Source organism: Dicentrarchus labrax, unplaced genomic scaffold, assembly GCF_905237075.1.
Source record: "Dicentrarchus labrax unplaced genomic scaffold, dlabrax2021, whole genome shotgun sequence".
In the NCBI taxonomy this organism is placed as follows: domain Eukaryota; kingdom Metazoa; phylum Chordata; class Actinopteri; family Moronidae; genus Dicentrarchus; species Dicentrarchus labrax.
Window position 1 is genome coordinate 10,093,386 of NW_026136720.1, and position 27,600 is coordinate 10,120,985.

Here is a 27,600-nt window from a genome sequence, read left to right on the forward strand (position 1 = left end):
ATTTAAACAAAAACATTATTCTATTATTATAAAGTATTTAGTATTTAGTAAATAATGGCAAAGGTGCCCACAAATGAGAGCAGGTTTTGGGCTTTTTTTGTTATTTAATTGTGAGAGACAAAGATTATATAAAAAAATTATAGAAACTGCAGTTTGCATTTTCCTTAAGTAGGATGGTAACAATGGAAATATTACATAAAATTGCTCTTGTAGTATTTTAATGTTGAAGTGGCCCCAAGACAATTTGACTTTAAAATCCCTGCTGTAGTGTTTGAGACACAATATAAACATTATACTTTGATTATTAGCCATAAATATTGGATTGAGAGAGATGTATTTAGGATCTGAAACCAAGTTTTCACAGCCTAAAACGTGATGAAAAAACAATTAGTAAAGAAAAAGAGTAAATTAAAATAACAGTCTGGTTGCAATAAAAAAAGATTCAGACAAGCACTTTAATCGATATTATTTTTATTTGTTTTTACATTTTGTACAATGTGAAAAACATACACAAAACAGACACTGAATCACAGGAAGTCAGTAAGGAGGGATCAGAAATAAGAGCTCAACAGATATTACTGCGTGTCAGTAGCCTCAAACAGTACTGTACAGAAGTCTGTGATAATTACTGATAGTAGCATTGTAGCACATGGACCTTAAGCTTCATTGAGAGCTTGTGCTGTACAGTGGCCAGTTGTGAGTTGGTTGTCATTTGTAAGATTAAACATCAGTGAAGCCGGCATGCAGAAACCATATGCTGATAGTCTGATATTGAAGTTGTGCCTGTGATATTGGTGAATGGCAATTTAACAGATCAACACTAAAGTGATGAGTCCCAGAAAGGCAAATAATATAAAAAAAAAAACAACAAAGATCTCTAATATTCCAATATCAAAAACATTGAAGTCTGTAACAACCCTCATCAGCATGCAAATGTTTCCATTACCCCCTCAGTCCCTTTAAAACTTTTAAACATTGCATATTCTGCATTGCAGTAACTTATTTTTTCTCTAGAGAAGTTTTAACTATTCATCCAAATCTACGAGCAGGCGAAAGAGTCACGATGACAGCATGGCACTCGTGTGAGAGGTGGGTGAGACAAAAAGTTGAGCCGGCACGAGGGCGCGACAACTTTTAAACCTTTTATACACCGCTCACTCGCTGCCCTTAAACAAGTGCTTCTATTAAAACGGTTTAATGATAAATCCACAAAGAAATGAAAGAAAGAAATGTCAGCCTTTTTTTTTTATGAATGCATGAGCCAAATATAAATACAGTTGATTACACAACCAACACAAATGTATCTGTAGAGAGAAAAAGAAACGTTTTCCACCTTACTCAGTGTGCTCTTTGTTCTGCAGTCCTCTGTGTTTGTTTTTGTGTGTGTGTGTGTGTGTGTGTGTGTGTGTGTGTGTGTGTGTGTGTGTGTGTGTAGGTGTGTGTGTTTGTGTAGGTCTAGGTGTGTGTGTTATCCAGTTGCATGTTTTTGAGATGGCCGTGTGACGGTTATGGAGCCACGTATTTTTCTGCAGTACAGTCACAACTACAGGACTAGATGAGTCTGGAACTTGTCATTAGTGAGGATGCAAGGCACTAAAGTGTTCCTCATGTTTACAGGTTAGAGTGCATGTGCATGTAGAGTGGGGGTCACCACAAGCATACTCTAGTGACTGAGCATTAGGTGAAAGCATTTACCTCACATTAACATATATACAATTAAATAGAAAAGGGGGGCAGGGCAGTCATACGATAGAAGAGCTTAATAAACCACAGGATTACTCCCGCCTGGTGAGTAGCATACCAATAACAACCACCCTGCAATTGCACTTTTTATATTCCTTAACTACATGTTGTTTAACAACCTTTAATAATAATTACAGTGAAACAACATCAAAATCTGATGGCTGAATACAGGTCCATAAAGAACATTTGTTTTATTAAATATACGCATACAAAAACAGACCACAGAAAGAGAGAACCCCAGACACTTGTGATTTGAGAAGTGACAGCTAATTATGGTTATGTTATTTAATGTGAGATGACTTTACTAACAACCTGTTTTGTCTAAACAACTGGGAGAAGTTGGGAGGATGCGTCCGTTTTACACAAATAACTAATGCAATAAACCAAAACTATTTCATTTTGTATGATAAGTAGATTTTGAACGGTTCATAATCCATTGATAAGCACTAAGTGAAGTGGTTTCATGTGTCAACTTGGGATTCTAAACAAGATTTCATTCTTGCGTTTAAAAAAAAAAAAAAAAAAAAAAAAAACACACAAAACAAAAGTCGAACACCCTTCAAACACCCTCCTACTCAGATTGTGATTTACAGCAGCATCACCTCTTCAAGATCCAAACTCCAAATGGTGGTCAACACCAGGACAATGCTTTTTCTTTTTGTTTTTATATATATGGCAGATCCACTGGCTTACATGAAGAATAAATCAGTATGATAATAAATCTGTATAGACAACTCAAATCACAATGACACCAGACTCTCACAGGGACATAAATATGCTAAACATGGAATCATAACCCAGTGAAGAAGTGTCTATGTACAAAGTCAATGTTTAAATGTGTTTGGAGATTAAGGCCACAGTTACAAGGGACAGTATATCTACTCTTTTCCATTATTGCATTTTTCTTAATAGGTAGCCACTGGGATGTATTCATACTGCAACCCTATCCATTACACTCCAGCCTAACTTACTACGTCTTTCTTCTACCTCCAACAGTCTCACTTTCCCATCCGGGACAAACTGTCCCACTCTTATCTCCCACTTTCAAGTACACTCCCCCCCTCGCTCTCCGAGACAACTTAACCTTCCATCCCAAGTCACTCAACCAGATTAATATTTAGTCAGGTGTGCACACACGCACACACTTGTGTCTATGTGGTGAATTAGTTTTGTATCCCAGTTCGGCTTAAAGTCAGGACCAGTAAGTTTGTGAACCAGAGTGCTTCCTACCTTCTCCTCTTCAAAAGGAATGACAACATTTCAACGTCTGCTCTCAAAAGACTTCTTTGGCTGTTGTTGGTTATGCCTTTGGGTCATTAGATTACCAGACAAAACCAACCGGCTCGTCACAGCTCGATTCCACAGCTAATGGCAGGCGTGTGTGGATGTGTATTGCACTCTCCCTCCAATTGCCAGACAGAGTTCGTTCTGCCTGAGAGGACTTGAACCACACAGGTCAGCTCTTTTACAGAAAAAAAAAAAAAAAAAAAACCAAAAAAAAAAAAAAACACATAATAATAAAAGTTGAAATAAAAAATAAAAAGCACAATATCCAGCTAGCTAACCTGCAATCTGCCAAGAGAGCTATTGGTTCTTGTTCACAACTGTCTGCCCCTGTGTGGCCCTCTGTCTCAGCCTTGACCAGGGCTCTGACTGGGCTACGTAGGCCTTAGGTTGGGCCCTCCGGGGCTGATTGATTTCTGGGGGGCTGGTGCAGCTCCGATGTGAAAGCCTTGGTGCAGGGACACTGAGGCTGTCACCGGCGGCTGGTACTGTGTTAGTGGCTGTGCGGGGTTAAGCATGCTGACCTGGCATGTGCCTGTGGGTCCTGCCCACTGAGGAGCGCTGTACGAGGCCGAGGTGTATCCAAACCCTGGGGCAACTGGGCCCAGAGAGCCTTTACGAGGCCCCTGGGGGATGGAGGGATTGGCTGGGTTGGGGAGGTGAGTGGTGGTGGTGGTGGAGGACGTGGTGTTGGAAGGTGTGGGAAGCGTTGGGCAGAGGTACGCTGGAGCTGAGAATTTACGGCCCATGTTAACCGGAGGGATAATCTGCAACACAGAAATAAATGAGTGTTACTACTGAATCATAAAATGCTCCAATAACTAGGGATGCACCGATGCACATTTTTTCACTTCCGATCTGATCCCGATATCTGAATTTGGATATCTGCCGATACCGATACTATTCCGATACCAGAGCTCTGTTTGCTTTAATATTATTATCATTATTGTTGATTTTATATGAGGCTGAAATAAACTCCTGTCCCAAAAGGCAACTTGAGGTAAGTATAAGGTCAGAAAAGGAAGTCCTGTTAACAGGAAAAATCAGTTGCGTTCGTAGTGTTGTACGACGCGAGGGAGCTTCCGCCTCTCTGAATTACGGCTTTGCAAACATTGCATTTTGCTGTCTTGCTCTGCTGTGTTTCCAGTGGAAAGTATTTCCACACAGCGGACATGTTGGCTAGCCACAACGCTGCTCAATGCTAACCTGCAAGCTGGCTGCAAACTGTGGAATGGATTTCCTGAGCGGAGGCGTGTCTCGTAACTCTGTGTCTCATTGAGCCGCGCCTCCGTACCCGGAAATCCATTCCACAGTTTGCAGCCAGCTAGAAGACTGGCCGGCAGGAATCACTTGTGGAGTCATTTCAGCAGACAACGTTAAAGAGCAGACATGGCTCATGGATCGGAAATCTCTGCAGGTTGGATCGTAAATTTCCGATCCGTGAATTACGCTGGTATCGGTCTTGATACTAATACTGGATCGGATCGGCCCCATTCCTACCAATAACAAGACTTTTTATATTCAAACAAAGTATTGAATGCCTACATCATGTCCCAGTGCTGCCTGTGGGACAGTTTTAGGACCTCTCTTGCACTGGGAGAGGTTGATGGCGTCCCTGGCCCAGTTATCCACCAGTTGGTGCAGGTCATCAGTGAAGGTGCCCTTGCCCTTCTGGGTGTGAGATGCAGGAGTGGGTCCAGTCACCTGGGTCAGTGTAGCAGAGTGGTTCTGGTAGTGGCCTGAACCATTCGTGGAGCTGGTCCCACTTGATCCTGGGAAACAAGAAGGGAAATGAACTTGTGTGTGCTGGTGGGAATGTTGTAGCAAACTAAGGTTTTGGCTTTTTACTCGTTAAGATTTTATTGCACTTAATGAGTGTTGTTATCAAGTCGAGGTTATCTTGAGGTTCTGCTATCTGCTGAATGTATGTTTATGTGTGTGGAGAAGCTCAGCCAAATGTCTAGGACAAACTAGATTATTTCCAGGATATTTGCTCATTTTAATCAATTTCCAGGTGTTTCCATGACGCACAGGAATCTTAAAATAATTCAGTCGATGGAAATACGTCTGGAGACGGAGCTCTTGCACCCATGTGAACTAGAAAATAAATTCACGGAAATCAATTCAAGTAGCTCACTGTGGCACGATTATATGCCAGCACGTACCTGTGGAGCAACTACTGAGGCTAGGCATGGATGGAGAGGATCTGAGCTGCGGTATGGATGACCTGCTCACTGGTTGTGATGCCTCCGTTGCTGAGGGTGAACTTTGCTTTGGAGAGGACTCTGAACCATGAGCAGAGGCTGGGGATCCTAAACATACGAGCAGAATACACAACAAAGTGTAAACATTTACCCAGGAACGTACCATTTCAACAGCTTCAGTGATTAGAAAAGCGTGTACACAAAACACAAATTGTACTGCTGGCATCAGTGTGTACTATTGGGGTTTGTATTACATTTTCAGCCCAAAAAAAACCAGCTGAAAAGCCAGTTCACTGCCCTTACCTGAGTGCAAGGGGCTGGGCTGTCCACTACTGCGAGCAGATTTGTGGCTTTTGCGCCTACGTCGACCTCCAGCCATTGCCACAGCCGGGGAGAAGACAGAGTGGGGAGGAGGTTTTCCCATCCGTGTGAACAGAGACTCTATCTCCTCTTTCTGACGAGTCTGCAATGCCTGGATCTCCATCATATGTCTGGGAAAGGGAGAAGAAAGGAGAGAAAAAAAACCCCATACAAATCATGTTAAAATATTTCTATTAAACTGTGAAGTGAAGTGTGAAGTTGGACATGCAACCTACTTTTCTCTGAGACGGCTTATTTCTTTCTGCAAGGCTTCGTCTTCAGTCTCAGAGTCGTCGTCATTGTCACTACTGTAATGAGTATGTGTGTTAGGAGGATCCGAGGTTGAGGATGAGGGACCATTCTGCATACTGGAGCCATGTGAAGGACTGGAGCCTGCTGCTGGAGCTGGGGTCACTGAGGGAAATCAAACACATCAGGCCATTACTTCTTATTCTGTGCACAGGATGAAGAAAATCTGTGTTTTGTACAAATTTACTGACCAAATCCAACAATTGTTTTCTGTTACGGTTAAAACACAATGGGCTGTCAAGCTCAGTAGATAAGATATGTTTTACTGAACAGCAAATGCCATCAAAGCTTTAATTATTAATTCCCACCGCAGCCTCTGTCAATAGGATCCATTGGCAAAGCTGCCTCCACAGAGTGAACGACTATAAAGACCCCTCAGAGTGCATTATACTGCTTATACCACGGCCACTTATCAAAGGAAAAGTGTGGCTGTGATAAAATGGGCATCCATTTTTAAAAACACTTATAATGATTAATTTAGTCTTTTTAGCTACAGTGTCAGCAGTGAAATAACTGGCAAGATAGTGGGAAGCATCAGTTGTGTATGATACTCTGCATACCGTAGTATGACCCTGTGTGAGGAAAGCTTTATACTAGTTTAGCAAAGCTTGCAACTTTGCTGTGAATGTGCTACGCACCGGTGACAGAAAAACGTCCCACTTTAGAGCCAGTGGTTGGCGCAGATGTGGCATTGGGGCTCGTGGACACTTGGAAGCGCCCAATAGTGGTGGACTGACTGGCAGGATTGGCAGATAGAGACGAAGCTCCATTTACACTGTCAGTTTCACAAACTCCTTTGGCCAGAGAAGATGACCTGTGGAGTGTATTTTCTGGACTTGAGGGGGAGGAGGATGAGGAGGAGGAAGATGAAGAAGAGGAGGAGGATGAGGAGGAGGTAGAGGATGGCGTGAGGGACGAAGAGGAAACGATGCTGAAGGCATCTGGAACGTTGCTGGACACACCATCAGCAGCAACAGACACCTGAGAAAGAAAAGGAGGGAGACATTTTGAATCAACTTTAGCCAGAGGTTTAAGAGAATTAACCGGATACAGTTTAAGTTGTCACTAAAACTTACTTGGAAACGTCCCAGAGTGAAACCTGCTGCTGGGGGCTGGACCCTTTTACCTCCCTGAACAGTCTCTGGGCTCAGAGCCCTCCTCAACTCAGCATCCAAATTACCCAGGGGTTGCTGTGACTGTGGAGTCACACAAACAGGATATAAGGAGCAATCCATACATATATAGACCGACACTATTTCTTATAAACCTACGCACACAAAAACCCCACTTATTTGTGTTTTTTAAGTCTACTTTATTTTAAGTTGTTAATTATTAATATGAATTTTCTTCTTACTAGTCTGCATGTACATACATTTTTTGCTTTGGCAATATAAACATGTGTTTACCAATGAAGCCCTTTTGAATTTAATTGAAATAGTAGAGCACATAGTACACCTCACCTGATTTGGTCCAGGAAATGGAGGTACAAGGTCGGAGGGAGGCGTAGCAGCTTGATCAAAACCAGTAGGTAACGTCTAAAAAGTATAACAAAGAGGAAAGTAAATGTAAAACATTTTTTAAATCGCAGTGAACAGAATTTGGGATTTATTCTTGGTTACTGCGGTTTCCACTAACCTGTGCCCTGGGCTTTGTTGGAGGCGTCTGTGCATGTCCTGCTGGGGTGGTTGTGGAACCCAGGACACCTTGTACCCCTGACGTGAGAGAAAGGTTTGATGGGGGCACGAGGGCGGCTCCAGGTGGAGGGGAAGAAGTCCCAGTGGGAGGAGAGGATGTGCCTGTGTTCTGACTGGGATCCAGTGACGCAGACGAGGCAGAGCTCTGGTCTTTAAAAAGGGACCGTAGCTTCTTATCTAGAGCTTGGATATCATCTCTGCCAGCGGTCTTGGTCTGGAGCTCAGCTCCCTCCGTCTCCACTGGCTGTGGCTGCACCTGGCCCTGACTGGGTAATGAGGTGGGAGGAGCAGGCTGAGCGGAAATGGTGACAGGTTGACACTGGGAGGTTGCGTGCTGTGGTGCATGGATGGCCGAACTCATAGGCTGAGAAGACGTAACAGCACTATTAAAAGGCTGCTGGTCTAAAGCAGGGACTGCGCCAGTACTACTGGGTGTAACACTAGCAACAGAAGAGACAGAACTACTGCTCAGTTGAGGCCCAAGGACTGCTGGGACGGAGGTCTGCACTGATGGAGGAGTAATGGTGGAAGATGAGGGAGGGATGTTGGCAGCTGGTGGATGCTGTGAGGGGGCTGCTTCATGGGAAGACGGTGGGCTGGGATCACTGGTGACAGGAGCTGGAGTTTGGGACACCGTGGATATAGGAGGAGGGGAAACCCTCCCAGTAGAGGCAGGTGGTGAGGATGTTGCAGTAAATGAGAGAGACGCAGCAGGGAAAGTAGCGCTAGTGGTGGAAGTTACAGCTTCTGGAGGAGCCAGTATATTGTTAGAATTTGGGCCGAGTCCAGCTTCACTGGATGTGACAGTGCCTGGTTCTTGCTCAGCGGCATCGGGATCAAGTGTGCTGCTTCTCTCTACACGAGCCTGCCTCATTTTACTGAAAGCGTGCTGGAGAGTCCCAGATGGAGCAGACAGAGACAGGCCCAATGTCATAGAGGGAGCTAGAACAAAGTAAAAAGAGGAAGTCATCATATGAAAAATTTAAAACAGAAATTGACAAAAATATAAAATTTATATTTAGCGCATCAGTAAAAGCTTATGTGAACATTTACAGTTACTACATAGGGTAGAACTTCTGAAGGTTTCATATTTCTTTACACATTTGACTTTTTTTAATAGAAATTATTAATAGTTACTGCTAAATTATTGGGTTACATCTCTGATGATGCATCTCAGCTTCATTTTGTTTTCAGTCAGGTGATCAGGTTATAACACTTACAGGCCTATCAAATGCAGAACTTTAAGAAACCAAACAGTGGGGACAGTTCTACAGAGAATAAAACTAATGTTTCACTCACCTGGGGAAGGTTCATCTCCAAAGGAGGTATTAGCAGAAGGAGCGCCAAAGAACTGTTCTCTGAGACGGGACTCTGGCACTGGGCTGACTATGAACCTTCGTCCTGCTGAATGCACTACCTGGGCTGTAGTGCTGGGGGAAATGCCTGAGAGAAGGTCAAAAGAAAAAGGTCAGATGTGAGCCGGGAGCTGGACTTGATAAAAACCAATATCTTGACATTAAGTACTGTATTTTTGGATAAAGTTTGTTAACCTGGCAACATGGGAACAGACAGCTCAGGCTGTTGTTGGTGATCAATCATCTGCAAAAAGATAAAAATATAGGTGGTTACATCCTCAGGTTTAGCAGGTGAGGGTCAAAACTGTCAATATGTGTGAAGTTTACTGAGGAAATACCTGTGGAAAGCCTTCCTTCATGCCCTCTCCTTTCTCATCAGCCATTTCTATAACTTCACGGACCTGCTCGATGAAGGACTCCCACTCACTCTCCAAGATGAACTCACTCGCAACCTGAATCAGAAATCAAAAGAAATGAATCTACTGAAACTAAAACTACATGTACTGTAAGAGTGTGACTGTCATTGGTTGATGCAGCAGGTATTAATGAACAAAAAGGACAGCAACATTAGTTGTATGTGCCCTTTGGTCTTGTTTTTCAGATGCAATGGATTGTCAGTCAGTTGCCAATTCAACTCTATTAGTATATAGCATGTATAGAGAATATACTTATAACAAACAACCATTAGACAGTTAACATTTCCTAAATGTTTAGTGGAAGAAACTAGAGATCACTACTACCATGATTTCTGCAATCTCTTCCGGATTATCACCATCAAGGTCAAATTTGAAGGTCACCATCTTCCTGTTGTGCGTTTCTAGCTGGCACTCTGCTACTCTGTCCCCCACATTAGAGATCTGCAAAACATTCATTCAGGTTAAAACTGTTGAGTGACAAAGAGCTTGAGACAGCACATGAATGAACTCATCAGTACAAACGCTTACACTGAGAACATTTAGCTTGGCCCTTGCAGTCTTTTCGTGGCGGGAGCGGCTGCGGACGGATCTTCGCTGGTGGCGCTTCAGCGAGCGGCCCTCGTGGCGACCTCCTGATGTAGAACTTCCATCATTGCCGTCACTAAGACCTGAAGCTGTGTCTGACAGGCAGCTGAAAGAGAAATTGACCCATGAGAGAGAGATTGGATACATTGTGCGAATGCTTTTTTTAAAAATAACTTCCTTCTCACCTTTCTACAGATGGAGGCACCAGAGCAGTGGACCCTGCAGGCTGATCCACTGGTGTTGACTGAGGGAGACTCACAGCCTGAAACACAGAAAACGTTCACAATCAAGCAATTCATGTCAAAAGCAAATCTCAAAATGGAAAGTCCTATTGTTCGTGCGCTTTTGGAGTGATTTAGCACAGCAAACCAAAGATTATATATCATTTACTATTTATTTCATTCATTGAATCTTATTTTGGTCTTTTGTGTTGACCAACTATTACCAGAGATTAAGGATTTGAACCAGACCATCCACCAGGAGGAGCTAATTAACCTGATTCAAAGAGCTACGCCATTATTCAGCTCTAAGCCAGAGTGTAAATATTGCTGTGCAACAAAGTTTTTATTTAATTTACTGCAGAATGTGGCATTTTTTTCTCTGGTGTGCTTGTATGGATATAAGTTACATTTAATAGGTTACTGCTGTTCTATCAATTTCTAGTTCTAGTCCTGTGGGTGGTTACTGGTTTTTGTAACTGTATTAAAATATGTTTATTTATTACATGCACAGATTATATCTATTGGGGTACTGTTTTCATGGAGGATTTTAAGCTCCAAGTAAAACCCTTGACCCGTTAGATTTTCTAATTTTAAATGTGTGCCCTGGTATTCTTTCGAAGTATGAATGTACACACACTTTAAGGAACAGAAACCATGTAAGGAGGTGTGAATGAAATGCTTCACACCTGACGCACATAAAACCACACACACACACACACACAACTTGTTTTGTGCTCTGTAGAGTACCTGCAGAACAGAGAGGCATGAGGCCTGATAGAGGAAGTATAGATGTTCTGCGTTGAGTGGAGGAGACATGATAGGAGGACTTGGATCACTGGCCCAAGACTAAGAGTCATGCAGGAATATGCAGCATGCAAAAGGAAAAAGTGGGAAAAAGAAAGGGGGACAGCCATGGTAGTGTGTTCAGAGAAAGGAAAAGAAGATTAAGAAAAACTGCAAACATAAAAACTGAGAGCAAGAAATTGTAGTAGGGTCAAGCAAAACAGTGGGTTTAATGACTTAAATGCCTATATATGTCAGTGTATGTCTAAAAGCAAGATCAAATAATAAAAAATAAAATAAAATAATTAAATTTGATCTTGTTATGTGCGAGCAGGGGAGGTGTGTGTATCACCTGTAGCTGCTGAGCGCCCGTCTGTGTCTGTGGTAGAGTAGAGCTCTGAAGAGTACTGCTGCTCTCCGGCTGTTGCTGCTGTTGGGGGGGAGATGACTGAGAGGATGGGGGTATCATCACTTGCTGGGTGGGAATCTATAAGAACAGAAGGGATAAAGATGGATTAGCAGAAACAAGAATAAAATTAGGAAGGTAAATTGTTGAGGTAAAGACTGACGCACAGTCACAGTGGCATTTAGGCTACTTCCTGAAAACCTGGTTTCTTTCTAATCTAAATCTTTCAGAGATTCACTTTGGCCCTATTCCAAAGACACACGCACTTACCTGTTGGATAACATCACTGCATAAATCAGATAATTTACTCATATGACAGAATGGGCTTTCAAGGTATAGATACAGTACAATACAGTGTATTCTGGAGACATGTACATTGCACGTCAACCCACACTGCACCTGCAATTTTTTTTTCTGGATAACATATTTTCCATTTTTAAAAAGCTACTACAACTAAGTCAAAACTTGAAAATTGGCCACAAAGGCTGCTGTGCAGACCAATATAGACAATATGTTTCTTTAGTTTCCCAGAACATGTTATCCGAAAGTCTGTGGTTGTATTTAAAAGTGATAACAGGAAAATGGGACATTTTATCTACCTGAGGGGGAAGCGATGGTTGGTAGTAAACTCCGTACTATAAGAAACAAAACAGCACAGGGTAAGAGTAGGAAACTTAAACGAAGAGAGAAGAAAAGCAATCTAAGGAAAATTAACAGAAGAGACCTGAAAAACTCAGGATTCGGAACACTCAGCGGTTTTTAACACAACCGCCTGTAGTAAACAATATCGGCTTTAAAGGTTAACTTAACACCCTCTGAAAATCAGATTTTGCTGACCTTGACTGGCTGAAGTTCAGGTTTGCTGCAGTGATATAGACGTGTATTCAGGGTGTGTTCAGTACAACTAACATAACTACAACTGTGTTGCTGCCACAGATTTGAAACTTTGAACCAGAGGTCAGTGAAATAAATTGGTTAAATTGGTGTGAAGTTACTCTTTAAAGACATTAAGACATGCAGTACAACATATACCTGTGAAGGTGCCACTGGAACAGACTGGCTGCTTGGTGCAACAGGAACAACTTCTGGCTGGACACCTTGCATCTTGGGTTGAACCTTATGCACCACAGACAGAAAACAACAACATGGGTTAAAAATGAGACGAAGAAGACTTCTTTTAAATGTTTATTTCATTCTAAGGGGGGGAAACACACCATGGGGAAACCATTTGATTCTCTTCAACACGCAAGATTATGTCCTATTTTCAAACTTGACTCACCACTGACAACTGTTGCTGTTGCATTTGGTCATTTTGTGTCTGCGGGCAGGACACCTGGAGTTGAAGGTGCTGACTGGCAGGAGAACTGTAGGATATTCCAGACTGAGGAGGCTGGGCTTCAGGAAGGATGGAGGAACCAGACAGTCTGTCTCCCATGTGACTGACTGTAAGAGGGGGACAAGAAGGTTAATTTATGAAAAAATTACTCCAATCCATTCAAACCATTTTATTATCATACAGTGGACTGTAGTTCTGTTCGACTATAAATCGATTGTGTATGATACACACCTCCAGTGTGCTGTAGTTGTTTGTGTTGGTCAGTCTCAGGTTCCTCTGACTCTGGCTGGATTGTGGCCACACTCTGACCCTGAACTGAAACTGGGACTTGCCCTGTTGACTGAGGGACATAAGGGACCCCTTGTGCCAGGCTGGTCAGTTGGTTTGACTGAGGAGTGCTGTAGTTAGAGCTCTGAAGGCTCTGCTGAGATGCAGGTTGGGCAGACATCTGTGTGCTGTGTTGGTTTGGTTGTGGAGAGACATAAGAAGCAGGCTGTGGCACTGGCTGGGACTGAGGCACATCTGTGCCTGGCTGTGGACCTGGTTGCGGTACTGGCAGTAGCTGACTCTGCTGTTCTTCTTCTAGCCTTCTCTTCTCCTGATCTTCCCTGACCTACAAGACAGTCAGCAGCAAATCTATTAAAATCCCTCAAGAAAGCATTGATCGACAACATATCACAGCACAGGTGACTTCAGCAAATAGTATGCGTAAATAATGTTAGATACAATATGGTGAGCATGGACACACCTGCTGCCGCTGCGCTCTCTTGCGACTGATTAGAGACACCCTGTCCTTTATGGCCTTTGCAATGGTCTTGTGGTCACCGTCGCACACATAACCAGACTCAACCTACAGCACAAAGAAATGTCAATACAATCCAGCAGTAAAAACCATTAAAACTAACATTATTTATCTTACAGCCTTTAATTGTAACAGTATTGATGAAGTCCTGTATTTTTTTAAAACTGATGAATGCATTAAAAGTTAAATTCACCATTTCCTGAGCCACATCCTCTGGGACGTCTTTGTTGAGGTCAAAAGAAAACTCAATAGCTTCGTTGTCTTTGTACTTCCCCTTGAGTTTCTTTACATCCTCAATTCTCAGCCACAGCTTAATAGCTTCCATCTCTCCGTCGTCCTCTTCTGCCAACTCGACACGCACCCCTGTGTCCTCCTGGAAGAAGGCGTGGTTCAGAAGGTCCTTGATTGAATACCTAAACAGAGGGAGACAAGCAGTGAGCAAATACATTTCCTGGAGAGCTAGACTACCCTAAACCAATTAAATGTCAGTTAAAGTTAGAGACCTCTCGTCCTTGTTCTGGCGAATACATCCTTCGATGATCTCCTTCACTTCAGGAATGGCCACCTTGTCGAAGCTGCCCGGCTTCACCCCCTACAGGAAACACAGAACACTGAATGAGAATGATTCTTCTTCTCATTTGAGCTTTTCTTATTTTGGAGACTACCCCATACCGTGTTGTCTTTTTCAGCTCAGAGTAGAGTACATTAGTACCATGAAAATATTTGATAACTAAGATAATCACAGCCTTTAACTTACTCTTCTAATTCTGTTTTAGAATGAATCTCAAATGTCAAAGTATGAAGTGAAATTGGTTACTTCTAAGAAACTTAACCTCTACAGCAAACCATTCAAAAACTGTTAAACGGCTAGAATGCTTTCTACGTGGTGGCATTTAAAAATTGCAGAATGTCAAGTGATGGGTAAAGGAGGGCACAAGTCAGTAGAGGACGGCTAAAGAGAGGTGATGAATTGAGCGAATAGCAACAGGAAACTGCAATAACACTACAGGAAAATGGAGGACTGGCTGAGAGCTAAATGTCAGAATAGAAAGAACAACAGCACGTCTCCCAAAGGAATAGTAATGTAAAAACGGAGCATGTGACACCACCGAAATGTTCTGCAGTATGAGCTATTTGTGGCTCATAAAAAGAGAGCTTTAAGAACTACTTTAGAATACTTAACAGTGGGTAAATAAAAATCCTCTGTTGAAACATGTGGCAAAGACTTCAGTATTTGAACTTTGCAGTTAATGATAAACTGAGGATACTGGGATAGATTTCAAGACACGTTTTGTAGATAACACTCTAGGAACAAGTTTAACCTCTTTATCTATGACTCTTGTAATTGCACGAGTGTATGAATCATATCACTGCCTATGCATTTCAAAAGTAAGCCAGTATCAACTGTATGAATAAGAATAAAAATATGTGTTTTTTCAAAGACAGTTACTGCCCTTCTGGCGTCATCACAAGACAGAACCATTAAGCAGGACTGTGCTTGTTCAGCCTCTTATCAAATCACCCACGCCTCAGATCTACATGCTTAAGCAACATACACCATAATTCAGAAGGAAAGAGACAGTATGAGGTTAAGCAAAGGGATCTGTTGGTGTGGTCTTGTGGGTTCTTCAAACAAGGCAATAGGAGATCATTGGGGAGATACAGGAATACACTCAAGTTTGGGAGGTGAAATACAATAGTAGAAGATAGAAATGTAATATAAAAAGGTTTTTAAGAGGTGTCAGTGGGAATATAAAATCATTCCAGAATGGGACACTAGCCTTCTTGGTATATAGGAAGAGGTGAAGGCAGGGCAGAGGGGTGACATGGAGAGTTGAAAAGAAGACTTACGCTGGTAACTCTGCGGTAGATCTGTGCAGCATTCTGGCACTCTGAGTAAGGGTACTCTGAGGTGGCCATCTCCAGCATGCACATTCCAAAGGCATACACATCCACTGACTCGTCGTACTTCTCCTCATACATCTCAGGCGCCATGAACTCAGGGGTACCTTAAATCAAAACAACTATTCAGAACTCTCGAACTCCCTTACTGATTGAGTGGGCTTCTCACAACCCATTGCCCCTCCGCTCCTCTAACCCGTGAGGGGTTGAGGAAGAGGAGGATGAGAAGAGTGACCAGCCTGTTGACACCTCCTGGAGTTGAACCTGTGAGGTGAAAGTTGGAAGAGAGAGAGAAAAAAAGAAAAGGGGAAGGAAAGCAAAAAAAGAGACAGAAAACAAAAAAGGAAGGAAAAGCTGGGCTCAGTTAGACTGTAGAGAAGAAAGCACCTGTTTGTCTGTGTAAGACCTTCACATGTTGCGATATAAGAATATGACTGAGGTAGCCAATGTGCAGAACACACTTGTTAGCCAGAATTAATATTAATTTGCAATGTTCCAAAGCTTTAAAAATTAGGCACTTGAGAATAACTCCTAGGCCAGAATACAGTGTTATTTTTTTCTCTCGAAAGGACGCCAATGATCTCAGTAAGAGAAACATGACTAGCTATGGAAATAACTTTTGTCAACACCTTACCTTACAACCACAATAAACAGTCTTTTATAGTACACTCACCTTTCGAAGTCTGACTTACCATCTCTTCTTGACCTGCAGGAGGAAACTGTTACGGTTAAGGCTGAGAGAAGCAGATCCCATAGCTAGTTACTGTGCTCAGCAGTGTGTCTTTGCACATCAACCTTGTTCTATTAATTGAATCATTTTACATTCAATCTCAGGTCTTACACAGAAAAACTCATTTGGTAATTGAATGTAATTTGTTTTTGATATTGATGTGTGTTACAGCACACTGTCAGACTTACCAGGCCCATAAAAGATCATACTTACTCAATGACCAGCAGTACCCTATTCATTCCAAACAGCAGAATGGGGCACAGCTGAGGCTAGAGCCTACATTTTAAAAACATACCCAGGAATGTGAAAGTAAAAAAATAAAATAAAATAAAAATAAAACAAACAAAAAACAAAGGCAAAATGCTGACAGAGAGAAAGTGGGGAGAGCTCCCTGGACACAAAGATGGAGCAAAAAGATTCTGCGGTCCTGCAATATTTTAAAAGACAATAAGAGACAAACACTAGATAAAAAAAAAAAACCTGTTGAGGCAAACCCATAGAAAGAGACGTTAAACATTATTGGTATAACTGGCAAACAGACCACATATTTCCAAACCACAGAACAAAGACCAGTCTATGACAGAAGCAAAGGCCATACCTTTAGCCATGGCCAGGTTAGCCTGCAAGAAGGCATGACAACTATTATCATAATGATATTAATATTTAACAGTATGAGAAACGTTAGGCGCTACTTACATTCAGTAGGTGCCTGGAAAAAAAACCCTCTCTTTTTTTGGAGAAACATAGAACAGAAATATTCTGTACAATGACCAAACTGGATAGAGTTTCTGTGTGAGTGCAAAGAGAGAAAGCCTTGTGGTTATCTGCCTAAGATTACCACGGTATTTGGCCTCCATTTGAGCTGTGGTTTGAGAGACAGCTGAAACGCTGTGGTCTGTTTTTGAACCACACCGTCAGAAAAACCAAGTAAAAGAAAAATACCCTCTTTAAAACACCATCATTTTCAATACAAACATAAAATGACATCAGAACAGGTACTGCCCCACAACAGGACAGGGACCAGTAGGTAGAAATGACTTTGGGGTCATACCTATAACACTCTTGGCAAATGATGCGCGCTTGAGTGTAGCCAGTCCCAAGTCTCCAATCTTGACGGATCCTGTTGGGCCTGTGATGAAAATGTTGTCGCACTTAAGGTCCCTGTGGATAATGGGGGGAGCCCGAGTATGAAGGAAGTGGAGTCCCTTGAGGATTTGTCTACACCAGCTCCGCAGTACTTTAATTTTCATCACTTTGAACCGCTTCAGATATCTACAAGACAACAGATCATAATTTGGACATATTCTCTGAGAAGCACAAAACAAATCATGCAAGCAAATGTTTGTCTTTCCAAGTATATTTCTTAATAAAATCGACAAACGTTTATGGACATTTTTATATGATTTTAACAAATTACATTTACAATTTATACAGGGTTCAACAAATAATTGTTTTCTAAAATATGAATCAAATGTTGGTCAGAATATTTATAATAAACAGTCAGTCCTAGCGTATTTAGAATGTGTGAATTCTGCATCCATGTGTTAGCTCTGCTAAGTTTGAGACTCACGTTTTAAGTGTGCCAGAAGTCATGAGTTCAGTGACCAGTACAATGCACTTCCTGCCTTTGGAGGGTCCCTCCCAGGAGTCATAAAAGCGGACAATGTTGGGATGCTGTAGTCCCTTCAACATCCCCGCTTCCTCCTTAAAGCGCTGCCTCTCTGTCTTTGTCAGCTTACGATCCTGCGAGGGACAAAAAGACAATACTTAGAAGATTTGACACATCACTGAGAAGCATTTATAGATGTACACAGATTCATTTGTAGTAATACAATTTTAGACGATGCATTAACAGTTATAGCAACAGTAATTACAGCAAATATATGCTTGATGAAGATTAGCAACACCAATGCCAAGTTTTATTTCCCCTTGTTGCATCTGAATGTGTCCATCCATAAGAAAGAAACATTTTCTTCCATCGTCTACGGTCATCTTGACATTCCAGATTTTAATAGTGGAGAGCAACCTAATACTTCAACGGCTTACATTTCCTCCTGCACACACAAAATCACTCATATATTCCGAAACAAGTACACATATAGTTGGGGGCATAGGGATGTGGCCCTGTTTTCTCTGGCAAACACTGTGAACCAAATGGAATCTGTCTAGCTTTGTCCTAGATTCCAAGAAACCCAAAACCAGAAAAGAGCCACAATATGACTGAGAATTAGAGAAGATCAGTACAGAGTAGGCTTGTTACACCAAATCAAAATGGTCCCTTTTTACAAATCTTTTCACTATATAAAACTTATAACAATCTCAACAGGCACACAGCACTTTGAAATAGGTTTAAGCAACAGGGGGAAATAAATAATCATCATAACCTGAAGACAATATCAATATACATGTTATGCATTTAGATGTGGTAAACCACCTGTTATAGTGTTAAAACCATTGGTTAACACATTGTAATATGTGCAAATTGGAAAGATTTTGGCTTCATTCTTACTGTTAATTTAAACAAATCTGTGTATCATTATTCCTCAACAATGACAACAATGAATATTAATACTGATATATTTCTCCACTCTTCAGATACTAACTGTATGGTACGATATAAGACGAACATTGTGCTCACCAAAATCTGTATTCTGAACAAAGTTATGGATGATAAGAGTCAACAAATGTCTGGCTGCTGATGGGAATTACAGCAAGATATATGCAGAGCTAATGGCCATGTCTGCACAATGGGATTTAACATTTCATAAACTGACTGATGCATAAGTAAAGACTGGCAATAACCACTTCTGTAGGGTCTGTGTATATTAAAAAAAAATAAATCATCACCCTCCTCAAGTTTCCTGATTAATTCCTGACGTGACCTACATTTACAGCATGCATGACTATAAAGCAGCAAACCCATACTGTTTAGACAAGCCCAGTGAAACCATGCAGCCAAAAGACCTCCCTTGAAACCCCCAGAGACCTGGCCATATGCCAGGCTGTCCAGGAAATTCAGCCCATTGGTGATTGGAGAGTGAGCATTGGCCTTTGTGTGAGATAGAAAACTGTCCGGTGACTGACAATGTTTGAAGAAAAACACAACTGAGATTGCTACAGCTTTTGCTGGAGGTATTTTGGAGGTCTGAAGTCAAATGTTTTCTATGTCTGGGGCAATGAGAAGTTAAAGGGAAACATGTGTAAACTATTTGGAACAAGGGAGGACACTTAATCAGGGAGCAATGTCAGGAAATAGAGGGTGAGGGAAGATGGCAGAGTAATGGGGGCTCTACCATGCACTTGGACCAAGTGACCTACTTACCAGAGTATTTATCTAGTGGGGCAGTGGTTCCCCTTTCTCTTTCTGCACCATGTGAACAGTCATGCAAAACATCCACGACAGCATTCACAGCCTCAGAGCTTCTAGGCTTTGGGTGTGCAGCACCCCAACCCAGACAAATACCAAACTACTGTATCAATGACAGCATTTACAGTGTAGGCACAGAGCTACACAACTTATTTTAACCAGTTGAAAAACTGCCTTCACCTGCTTGTCTGACATCTACTTCTGCAAAGAAAACCCTTCACCAACTGGGCGTGTTAGACACTGCTGGAATTCTACTAAACTACTTACACAGCTCTCTTACCATTTAAAAGCATGCAAGACCCAGGGCCTGTAAAAACCCTCTAGGAATTTATGGTCTTCCAATCATAAGACACACTCCCTTTGATTGTCACTTGAAAGAATTATTTGGTCTGTGCCATGTCCAGCTCTTAGTGTCACTGGGATCAGTGCCTGGTAGTCTTTGGTACATCCACGAACGCTGATCGGAAAGACCAAATACCCCCTATTCACAAAACAATGGAAGTGAAACGAACAGAGCTGCTTTCTCTCATTACTACTAAGGCTACAGTACCTATCAAAGACAGACTATTGGCCTTTAAACAGTTTCTCTATGCCTCAACATTTAACATCACATCTTTATTTTGGAAACAAATTTGACAATTTCTGTTCCACAAGACAGATCCCAAGCTACTGAGATCCAAATATCAAGTATGGGTCTCTTTCTTTGACCAACAGTTTCACGTTCAGATTGCGGCCTCTGTGACCTTTGTTTGAGTTTGGCCACAGACCTTTGTTGCATATTATCTCTCTCTCTTTCTCCCCATGTTGACGGAGGTTGGTCACTATCAGCTTTCCAATAAAGGCAAAAGGTAAAAATAATGTTGGGCAGGTTTTCCTGACTGATAGGTGTCTCGACCTATCAGCTAAGGTTGCTGTGGCTTGTTTAATGCACCTCAGCTCCACTTACACCCCCTCATCCTAAACATAATTTAGATAGTCTGGCTTGAGAAACTCACAAAGATGGTCAGAATTTGTTAAACCCAACACTGAGCCTTAAAGCATGTATTTCAAAACCTACTAAGTGCTTTCACAGATTGTGTAAGATTATTTTTCTACAGTCGTTAGTACAATCACATTCTACATACCATTTTGAAGGAGAGGTTTTAAATGTCTATAAATTAGGAAACCTAACCTGGCAGGCACTTGGGAGGGCAACAGCAGCTGCAGTTGAATCACAGCAGCTCTATGTGACAGAGTGGGTATGAGTCAGCTCACTTAAGAGCTGTGTTGCCACCACTGCCTCTGCAATATCAACTCTCAGCTGTTACAATGCCTTGTGGAGTCTTTGAATTTTGTATGTAATAAAGTGAGAGAAACCCACAAATAGTAATATCTTCCAAGTCAGACAAGTCAACACTTTGTTCTTGACCATCTCTGCAGAGTCAGCACCACGCTTATCTGAAATCATAATACCATTGTTTCCATTTAGTGGCATTCCCCTCAACAAGCTACTGCACGGTTAGGCAGTTGAAGTGAAAGCTCAAGTTAGAAAAGAGGGAAAATTATGTAGTTGCTCAGTCTAAACAGAAATTCCCCAAGATCCACCAAAGAAGAAAAACAATAGACAAGTCAGTTACTATCTCTGGCAGAGCCTCATAGCCATGTATGGTTAGGCATATCTTGATTTTCGCTGTTAACGTTTTACTCATGCAAAAACAAAAACTGGAATTAACTCAACTGGTTGAACTAAGGCTACAACTCAACAACAAACTCAACTTTAAATGGTCCAACAATATAGGACAGGATATTAAGTAGGACCGGGCAGTAGTTCAATATGTTATTGTTTAGTTCAGCTCGAAATTATCCCAAACTTATAACACTTGCTACCATTTTCTCTGGTCTGTCTCTCCTCACTATTTTCCCTTTCCACAGTTGTGTAACTGTGACAATCAGCAAGATTTTTAAATCTACTTTGAGGAAAACTGAACACACCACCATATGCAGTTGGATCTGCATTTGTACTTATCATAGTCCCTGTAACATCCATCATCATAGCATAGTGTTTATAACACAGTGCAATTGTATTGATATCAATTTGAATCATAATATTGATTCCAACCATAATTGCCTAACCTCCCATCTACTGACCATACTAACAGCTTCATGACCTGAGGCGTTTACAGCCGACGTCAGTCACATCTAATACCAGTTAACTACAGTATCACCAAAGCAGCAGCAGAAATATACTGCTTCTAGGCAAAGGCCATCATAAATAACCCAACAACCCTAAAAATAGACAGAGTGAAAAAAGCCTGTGATCATGCCAAGGGCTGGCACTGTCAGGTCCCTGCTTTGAGGCTTGCTCTGAGGTTGACACTGAGGGCTACATGGAGCCCTCTGGGCAACATCGGTTGAGGTCTGGATAAAAGCGGATGGGCCTGAAAGCCAAGAAGCCATGTTTTACAGTTCCACCCTAAATGTTACCTTGCTATTGCATTAAGTGTAGTATGTCAGTGTGGACAGATTTTTCTTTGAGCGACACGTAGCAATGAGGTCAAAAATCACAAGTCAAACCGTCATAAACAGACACGATGACACAGCCAGGCCATTTTACATCTGCCTGTATGACTATTTATCTAAAACCCAATGGGGTAGAAAAGAAAGGTTTCCACTTTAAATACAGTAAAACAGGGGGTCCAAAAAGGCAAAAATCTAAATAAATATAAGTTAGACACTACACTTTCATTCTCAAAGTCTGCGCCAGTGATCTAAGACATTAAAGTTTAAAAGGCCGTAACCTTCCACACAGTTACAGTCAGAAAGAACCAGGACACAGTACAAAGCTAGACTGTTAATGGTGTCACTTTTGCTTTCTGGTCTATTTTGAGTGATGTGATGCACAAAGCTGGCATTCAACCCTGTGTTTTTTTTTCACCAATGTACCCCTCCTTTACTTATTGACATTTAAGTTCTTTCAGTGTGATAAACTGTAAAAGCCAATGAGACAAATGCTTTTAAACTTACAGCAATACAATTGTTGCAGGTCAAAAGCCGTTATTATTACTGCAATATCAGAGCTAGTGTATTAATCATGTTTTACAATATATTGCAGCACTGACTAATTTTCCATACACTAATAAAAGTATGGCTGCTTGAGAGTAACAGGTTAGCTAAGAGACTAAGGGTGGAAAAAAAGTATTGGTCCAACATTTTTACTACCTTGGTCAACACTAACAGACTTAAATGATAAACCAGTGTACGTCATGAGGTCGTCTACCCCATGGTTTCACTGAGGAATGCTTACAATGCGGTTAGGAATTTCACTTTACAATAGGTGACACTGCCTCCCAAATGTGTCACATTGAAATGTAAAAAAAAAAGAAAAAAGAAGCAGCTATTTTAAAACCTTACAGTTAAACTAAGAACTACCAATCACAAAGATTAATTACAGATGAGTCACTACGTTATACTACTTGAATATAGTATTTCATTGCCAACGGATGCCATCCACCAGCTGGACAGGCAACTCCCATAGCTTCTCTTCCTCATCTTTCAATGTTTGGCTTCAGCCAGTACTGGAGAGGAAGTGACTGGAAGATGACATGGTTGAAGATGGATGAGTGAGCAAGAAAGGGGAGGCTCCTAAATTTATTCTTCCCCCCACCCCCCCTTGACTTCCTCTCGGTGGTGACCTACTTATTGTTCAGACATGCCTGCAACATGAGAGCCGAAACAAATGTGTGGGTTCATGGGTGAGGTGAAAAAGGGTGGATGCCTAGAAATTCTTTTGACGATTGTGGACAGATGGCCTTCCAGACTGAATAAGCCAGAGCCATTTTATTCAAACTTTTACACTCAAATTTATTTCTAGCCATGATTGAGGAATTGCTTAAAGGCAAAAGCGTATTGGTTCATTTGTCCAGCGCAAAATATCTACTGAAGAACCAAATTTCCACTTGTCTAACACTTTATGACAAACTGAGAATATCTGAGATCTGAAAATAGCAAACAATTGCTGAAGGTTTTCTGGTATGTAATGAGCATTACAGCGTCACAGGACTACAAGAGCGGCTCTAGAATTTTTGCCATGTTTAAGGAAGATTAAAGGATCTTATGAGGGAAAACCTGTCAGACTTGTTTCATTAGCAAACAGGCATGGGTTCTGCTGTTGTTTCCAGCTGACAACAAATTCCCAGTGAACACAGAAGTGACTAGGCTGATTACTTTCAAATTAACCAGATGAGCACTACTCCTTTCTTGAATAGTTTTAAATTCCTTATGATGGAATTTGTTTGCTTTTTAAATAAAATAATTGCATTTTTCATGAACCAAAGAAGTTAAAAATTAACAATTGAAATGTAGCTGAAAAAGCATATGTACAATAATCTATGTTAACATTATATTCCACTTAATATGCCCTCAGGATATATGGAGAATGTAACACTAGCACTTGAGTGATCATGGGACAGCTTAAACAACCATGTGAGAGGGGATTTCGGCTTCTCATGTGTAGCTGAACAGTTTCTAGCACTGAAACTCTTGAGTTCACAGAGGAACAAAGGGGAATCAGAGTGTCGGGTTACATGTTATTTCAGAACAGACCATGTGCATACAGGCTGGCTCTCATTCAACTGTAAAAATGACTATAAATCACCCCCTTTGCAGTGGATCGGTCTCCAAGTACAAGTGGTAACTGAAAAAGACCCAACTACATCCAACTACACCAAGTGAGCCTCACAAGAGAGGCAGTTACTCCTTGTTCACTCGGGTGGATCATTTTCAATAAACCACGCAAACTAAGACAGGGCACAAGTTTGCATTTTGATTTTGATTTTTCCCTTGCCCTTTTAAACTGGTACTCAGGAAGTCACATGAGACCACAATAATGTGTTTCTGTCTGATAACATACTGATTAGTGCCCCAGTGTTCAGTTGATGAAACGAATGAAATTAAAGTGTATGGAGCTTTCTATAATTTCTGCAATAGCCGTTAAATAATAAATTGCTTTGAGGTCAAAGGAAAAACAGACAATATTGCAGAATAATGTTTAGACAATAATGACTAAAAATCTCCTAACTCATAATATCAACTAATGGAAGTAGGAAGACAGTTATATTTAGTTAGTTTTGCTTGAAAAGGTTTAAAGAAATAATTTAAAAAGGCAGCCTGATAGTTAAAAAGCAAGAAGCAGGCCTTGGCAGGCCGGCCTGCTTCACTTCACACAGGAGATTCCTCTATCAGGAATGTGACCCATTTTACATTCACACAAGCATTCAGAGCAGAAATGCACTGAGCATGCGCTTGATTCATCCTGTGTGAGGGGGGGGGAGGGGCACGTGTCTGTAATCTTCACATTGTTCTGAAACTAGAGTGCATGTGTAGCTATGGTTGTATGCGCTGCCGTGTGAGACCTACGACTCTCATAGCAGCACAGTAAAAGCAAACATTCATGTGGTGAATGAGGTCAAACTTCGCTATGGGCCATGTAGCTGATTTAACTGGATAGACAGCAGAACTCCAATTTTATTCACTAGCATTTCTGAGAAAAATCACTATTGGTCTGAAGCAGATTCAAAGCAAAGTGGATTATTAAATTATTAATTAATATAATTATAATTATATTACAGAAACTGTATTGTGGATATAATAATATTGATATAACACTGAAACTGGTTCAATAATTAACTCAAGTATATTAAGGCTCAAATAAATCATTAAAAAGGCAAGATAAAAGACATAGCCATGTTTTTAAAAAGGTCTAAGTCAACTATTACTACTGTTAACAAATGTAGCTCTGGAAACTGCAAATTATAATCACTCTAATGGTATTTTTACTCTAATGGAGTTTTATATATGGCATTGTAGATATGCTACATCTTCAAAATGTGTTATAACTTAAATAATCTTTCCTTTTGCTGGCAAGAATTTGATCAGTTCTACCTTTTAATTTGTTGTTATGGTAATTATGCAAGTCGGGAAGACCGCTGTCAGAATTTATTTTTAAATGGTATATAATATTTCACACTGGTAGGGTGTATAATATAGGAAATCATTATCAAGACTACATTAAATCTGCACACCACCAGTTCAATGAAAAAAAGTCTAAACTTGAATCTAGTCCAAGTTCATTTCCGGTTTCTAAGTGTATCCTGTAGCAGCTCAAAAAAAGCAAAATGGGGAAATGGTAAGAATTGGTATGCTTTGCTGACAAATGCAATGTGAAACAATCAAAAGGGAAATGCTAGCCATATCTGTGAGAGAGGAAATGACAGCGACTGTAGCTCAGGTAACACTGTGGAAGCAAATTGCTACTTTGTCTGACTCTGATAAAAGCAGCCTAAAGAAAAAGAGATGATGACACTTGCAGGAGAATGCAAAGAACATTAATATTTACATTAATAACTCATAGCAACTAATAGTAATAAAGGAAGTTAAGTAATAAGAACAATGATTATCCCAATTTCATACCTGCAGTTCACACCAAGCCACCTCAACCGTGGTCTCAGTGTCCAGGCCTTTGTAGACAGTCTTGAAGGAGCCACGTCCAATTTCTATATCGAACTTCAGGAAACGCCCATCTGGTGATGTTCCCACTGCTTTGGTCTCTGCCTCTTCGATGTCATCCTGTACTTTTTTCTCAGCTTCTCTCTGCTCTGCCTCTGCTCGTGCCTTGGCGTCCTTTTCCTCTTCCTCCCCCTCTTCTTCTTGATGTACCTTGGCCTCAGTGGTGCTTTCAGGTTCTGTTTGACTAGGCAATTCTGTTCCTAAGCATGGTGCGGAGTGGGCTTCTACCACCACCTCTCCATCACAGATATCTTGTACAATGGCAGGCTCCTGCTCTGAAGGCACTACATCCAACTTGGCTATTTCTATACCTTTTCCTTCTTCTCTTCCTCTTCCACTATCAGCAGAGTCCTCATTTTTAGCTAAACTTGGTTCAGGCCGTGGCAAATGAGCAACAGCAGCAGTCTGTTGCCGTTGGGGGACAGCTTCCCGCGGCGGAACCCGCTGAGGAGCGGGGATGGGGATCTTGCTGGGTAAAGGGAGGGCCAATGCGGTAGCATTGGAATCACTGATGACACTACGGCGCAAGAAACGGTGTTCAGGGTTACATCGGTCGCGCTCCATGGTGTGATGCCGGCGTCTCACTTCTGGCCGGCCTTCACTCACCATCGAATCTGAACCAGAACTGGGGCCATTTCCACTCTTCTGAGGGGGAGCCAGGAACTTCACCATTTTGTTGTCTGGCTTTTCCGACATCCCACCACCCACACTAAGAGTAAGGGGGTACAATAACTGAAAAATTAAAATAAGGACGCTTCCATCTCCGCCATAAAATAAGCTTATATAAAGCAGAATCAATCTGTGCTTTAAAAAGAAAAAAAGATAGAAAGTCTTCTAACTTCTATCTCCAGCTGTCTTTTTTTATTGCTTAAAGACGGTCTTTATATATATAGTGCAGAGATTGGAGGTGTAGGATGGGAGGTGTTCTCTTGTAAATAGTAAAAGAATGAACACCACAGCAGAAAACAGATTGCTGATGTAGATACACAAGTCTCTTTAAGTCCACACCATCCATTCTGTAAGACACAGGGTGCAGCTTCTATCAAGCATAAGGAATCACTGGTGAGGAACAAACATGCACAGCCTAAAACAGGCACCGAACATCCAACTGTAGGCAAAGGCAGGAGGGCCAGACACTCAAAAGCTCCAGTCCAGTTTCACTGCAAGAGAAAAAAAGAAAACAAAATCCACTTGTCATGCAACAGTAACAAACATTATGTCAAATGTCAACAAGATGTTTCAGACGCAGGCCAAAGTGTTCACAAGTAGAATTTACAGTACACATGAAGTTTAATAACACTACTTTCATGAGCAGCACATCTGACAAACACCACACATCTAGTACTTCAGAAATTACCTCTTGAAAGGGTAACTTATATTTCAACCTGGACCTTTTTTCCCCATGTTTTTGTGACTAATAAGGACAACATATTTTTAATTTGGTCTAGTCTAGTTTTGACTGCAAAACAGGCAACAACAAAATCCTTGTGGGCAACTGCACAATGTCAAATATATTAATTAAAAATGCTTGTTTTTTTTTCACTGACTGAATCAGATTTT

At 41.3% G+C, this 27,600-nt stretch overlaps 1 protein-coding gene across 5 annotated transcripts in view; it reads right to left on the bottom strand.

Annotated features, from left to right (window-relative positions):
- Positions 1 to 454: 454 nt before the first annotated feature.
- LOC127352811 (serine/threonine-protein kinase WNK1) overlaps positions 455 to 27,600 on the bottom strand; it is a 29,582-nt gene continuing 2,436 nt past the window's right edge. For 3 of the 5 annotated variants that reach the window (XM_051381505.1, XM_051381506.1, XM_051381507.1), the window contains exons 2-29: positions 25,945 to 27,200; positions 17,701 to 17,873; positions 17,182 to 17,402; positions 15,350 to 15,507; positions 14,002 to 14,090; positions 13,692 to 13,911; positions 13,445 to 13,546; positions 12,928 to 13,309; positions 12,640 to 12,803; positions 12,393 to 12,476; positions 11,960 to 11,995; positions 11,307 to 11,441; positions 10,919 to 11,017; positions 10,136 to 10,212; positions 9,894 to 10,056; positions 9,690 to 9,806; positions 9,288 to 9,401; positions 9,145 to 9,193; positions 8,894 to 9,037; positions 7,536 to 8,536; positions 7,361 to 7,435; positions 6,977 to 7,096; positions 6,539 to 6,881; positions 5,828 to 6,005; positions 5,535 to 5,722; positions 5,193 to 5,339; positions 4,573 to 4,799; positions 455 to 3,794 (exon numbers count right to left, since the gene is read on the bottom strand). In XM_051381505.1, the coding sequence (XP_051237465.1) occupies positions 3,402 to 3,794; positions 4,573 to 4,799; positions 5,193 to 5,339; positions 5,535 to 5,722; positions 5,828 to 6,005; positions 6,539 to 6,881; positions 6,977 to 7,096; positions 7,361 to 7,435; positions 7,536 to 8,536; positions 8,894 to 9,037; positions 9,145 to 9,193; positions 9,288 to 9,401; positions 9,690 to 9,806; positions 9,894 to 10,056; positions 10,136 to 10,212; positions 10,919 to 11,017; positions 11,307 to 11,441; positions 11,960 to 11,995; positions 12,393 to 12,476; positions 12,640 to 12,803; positions 12,928 to 13,309; positions 13,445 to 13,546; positions 13,692 to 13,911; positions 14,002 to 14,090; positions 15,350 to 15,507; positions 17,182 to 17,402; positions 17,701 to 17,873; positions 25,945 to 26,736 (5,991 nt within the window). In that variant the 5' untranslated portion in view covers positions 26,737 to 27,200 and the 3' untranslated portion in view covers positions 455 to 3,401. The remainder of the gene's footprint in view (positions 3,795 to 4,572; positions 4,800 to 5,192; positions 5,340 to 5,534; positions 5,723 to 5,827; positions 6,006 to 6,538; positions 6,882 to 6,976; positions 7,097 to 7,360; positions 7,436 to 7,535; positions 8,537 to 8,893; positions 9,038 to 9,144; positions 9,194 to 9,287; positions 9,402 to 9,689; positions 9,807 to 9,893; positions 10,057 to 10,135; positions 10,213 to 10,918; positions 11,018 to 11,306; positions 11,442 to 11,959; positions 11,996 to 12,392; positions 12,477 to 12,639; positions 12,804 to 12,927; positions 13,310 to 13,444; positions 13,547 to 13,691; positions 13,912 to 14,001; positions 14,091 to 15,349; positions 15,508 to 17,181; positions 17,403 to 17,700; positions 17,874 to 25,944; positions 27,201 to 27,600) is intronic. The other 2 variants (XM_051381508.1, XM_051381509.1) reach the window with 2 other exon arrangements.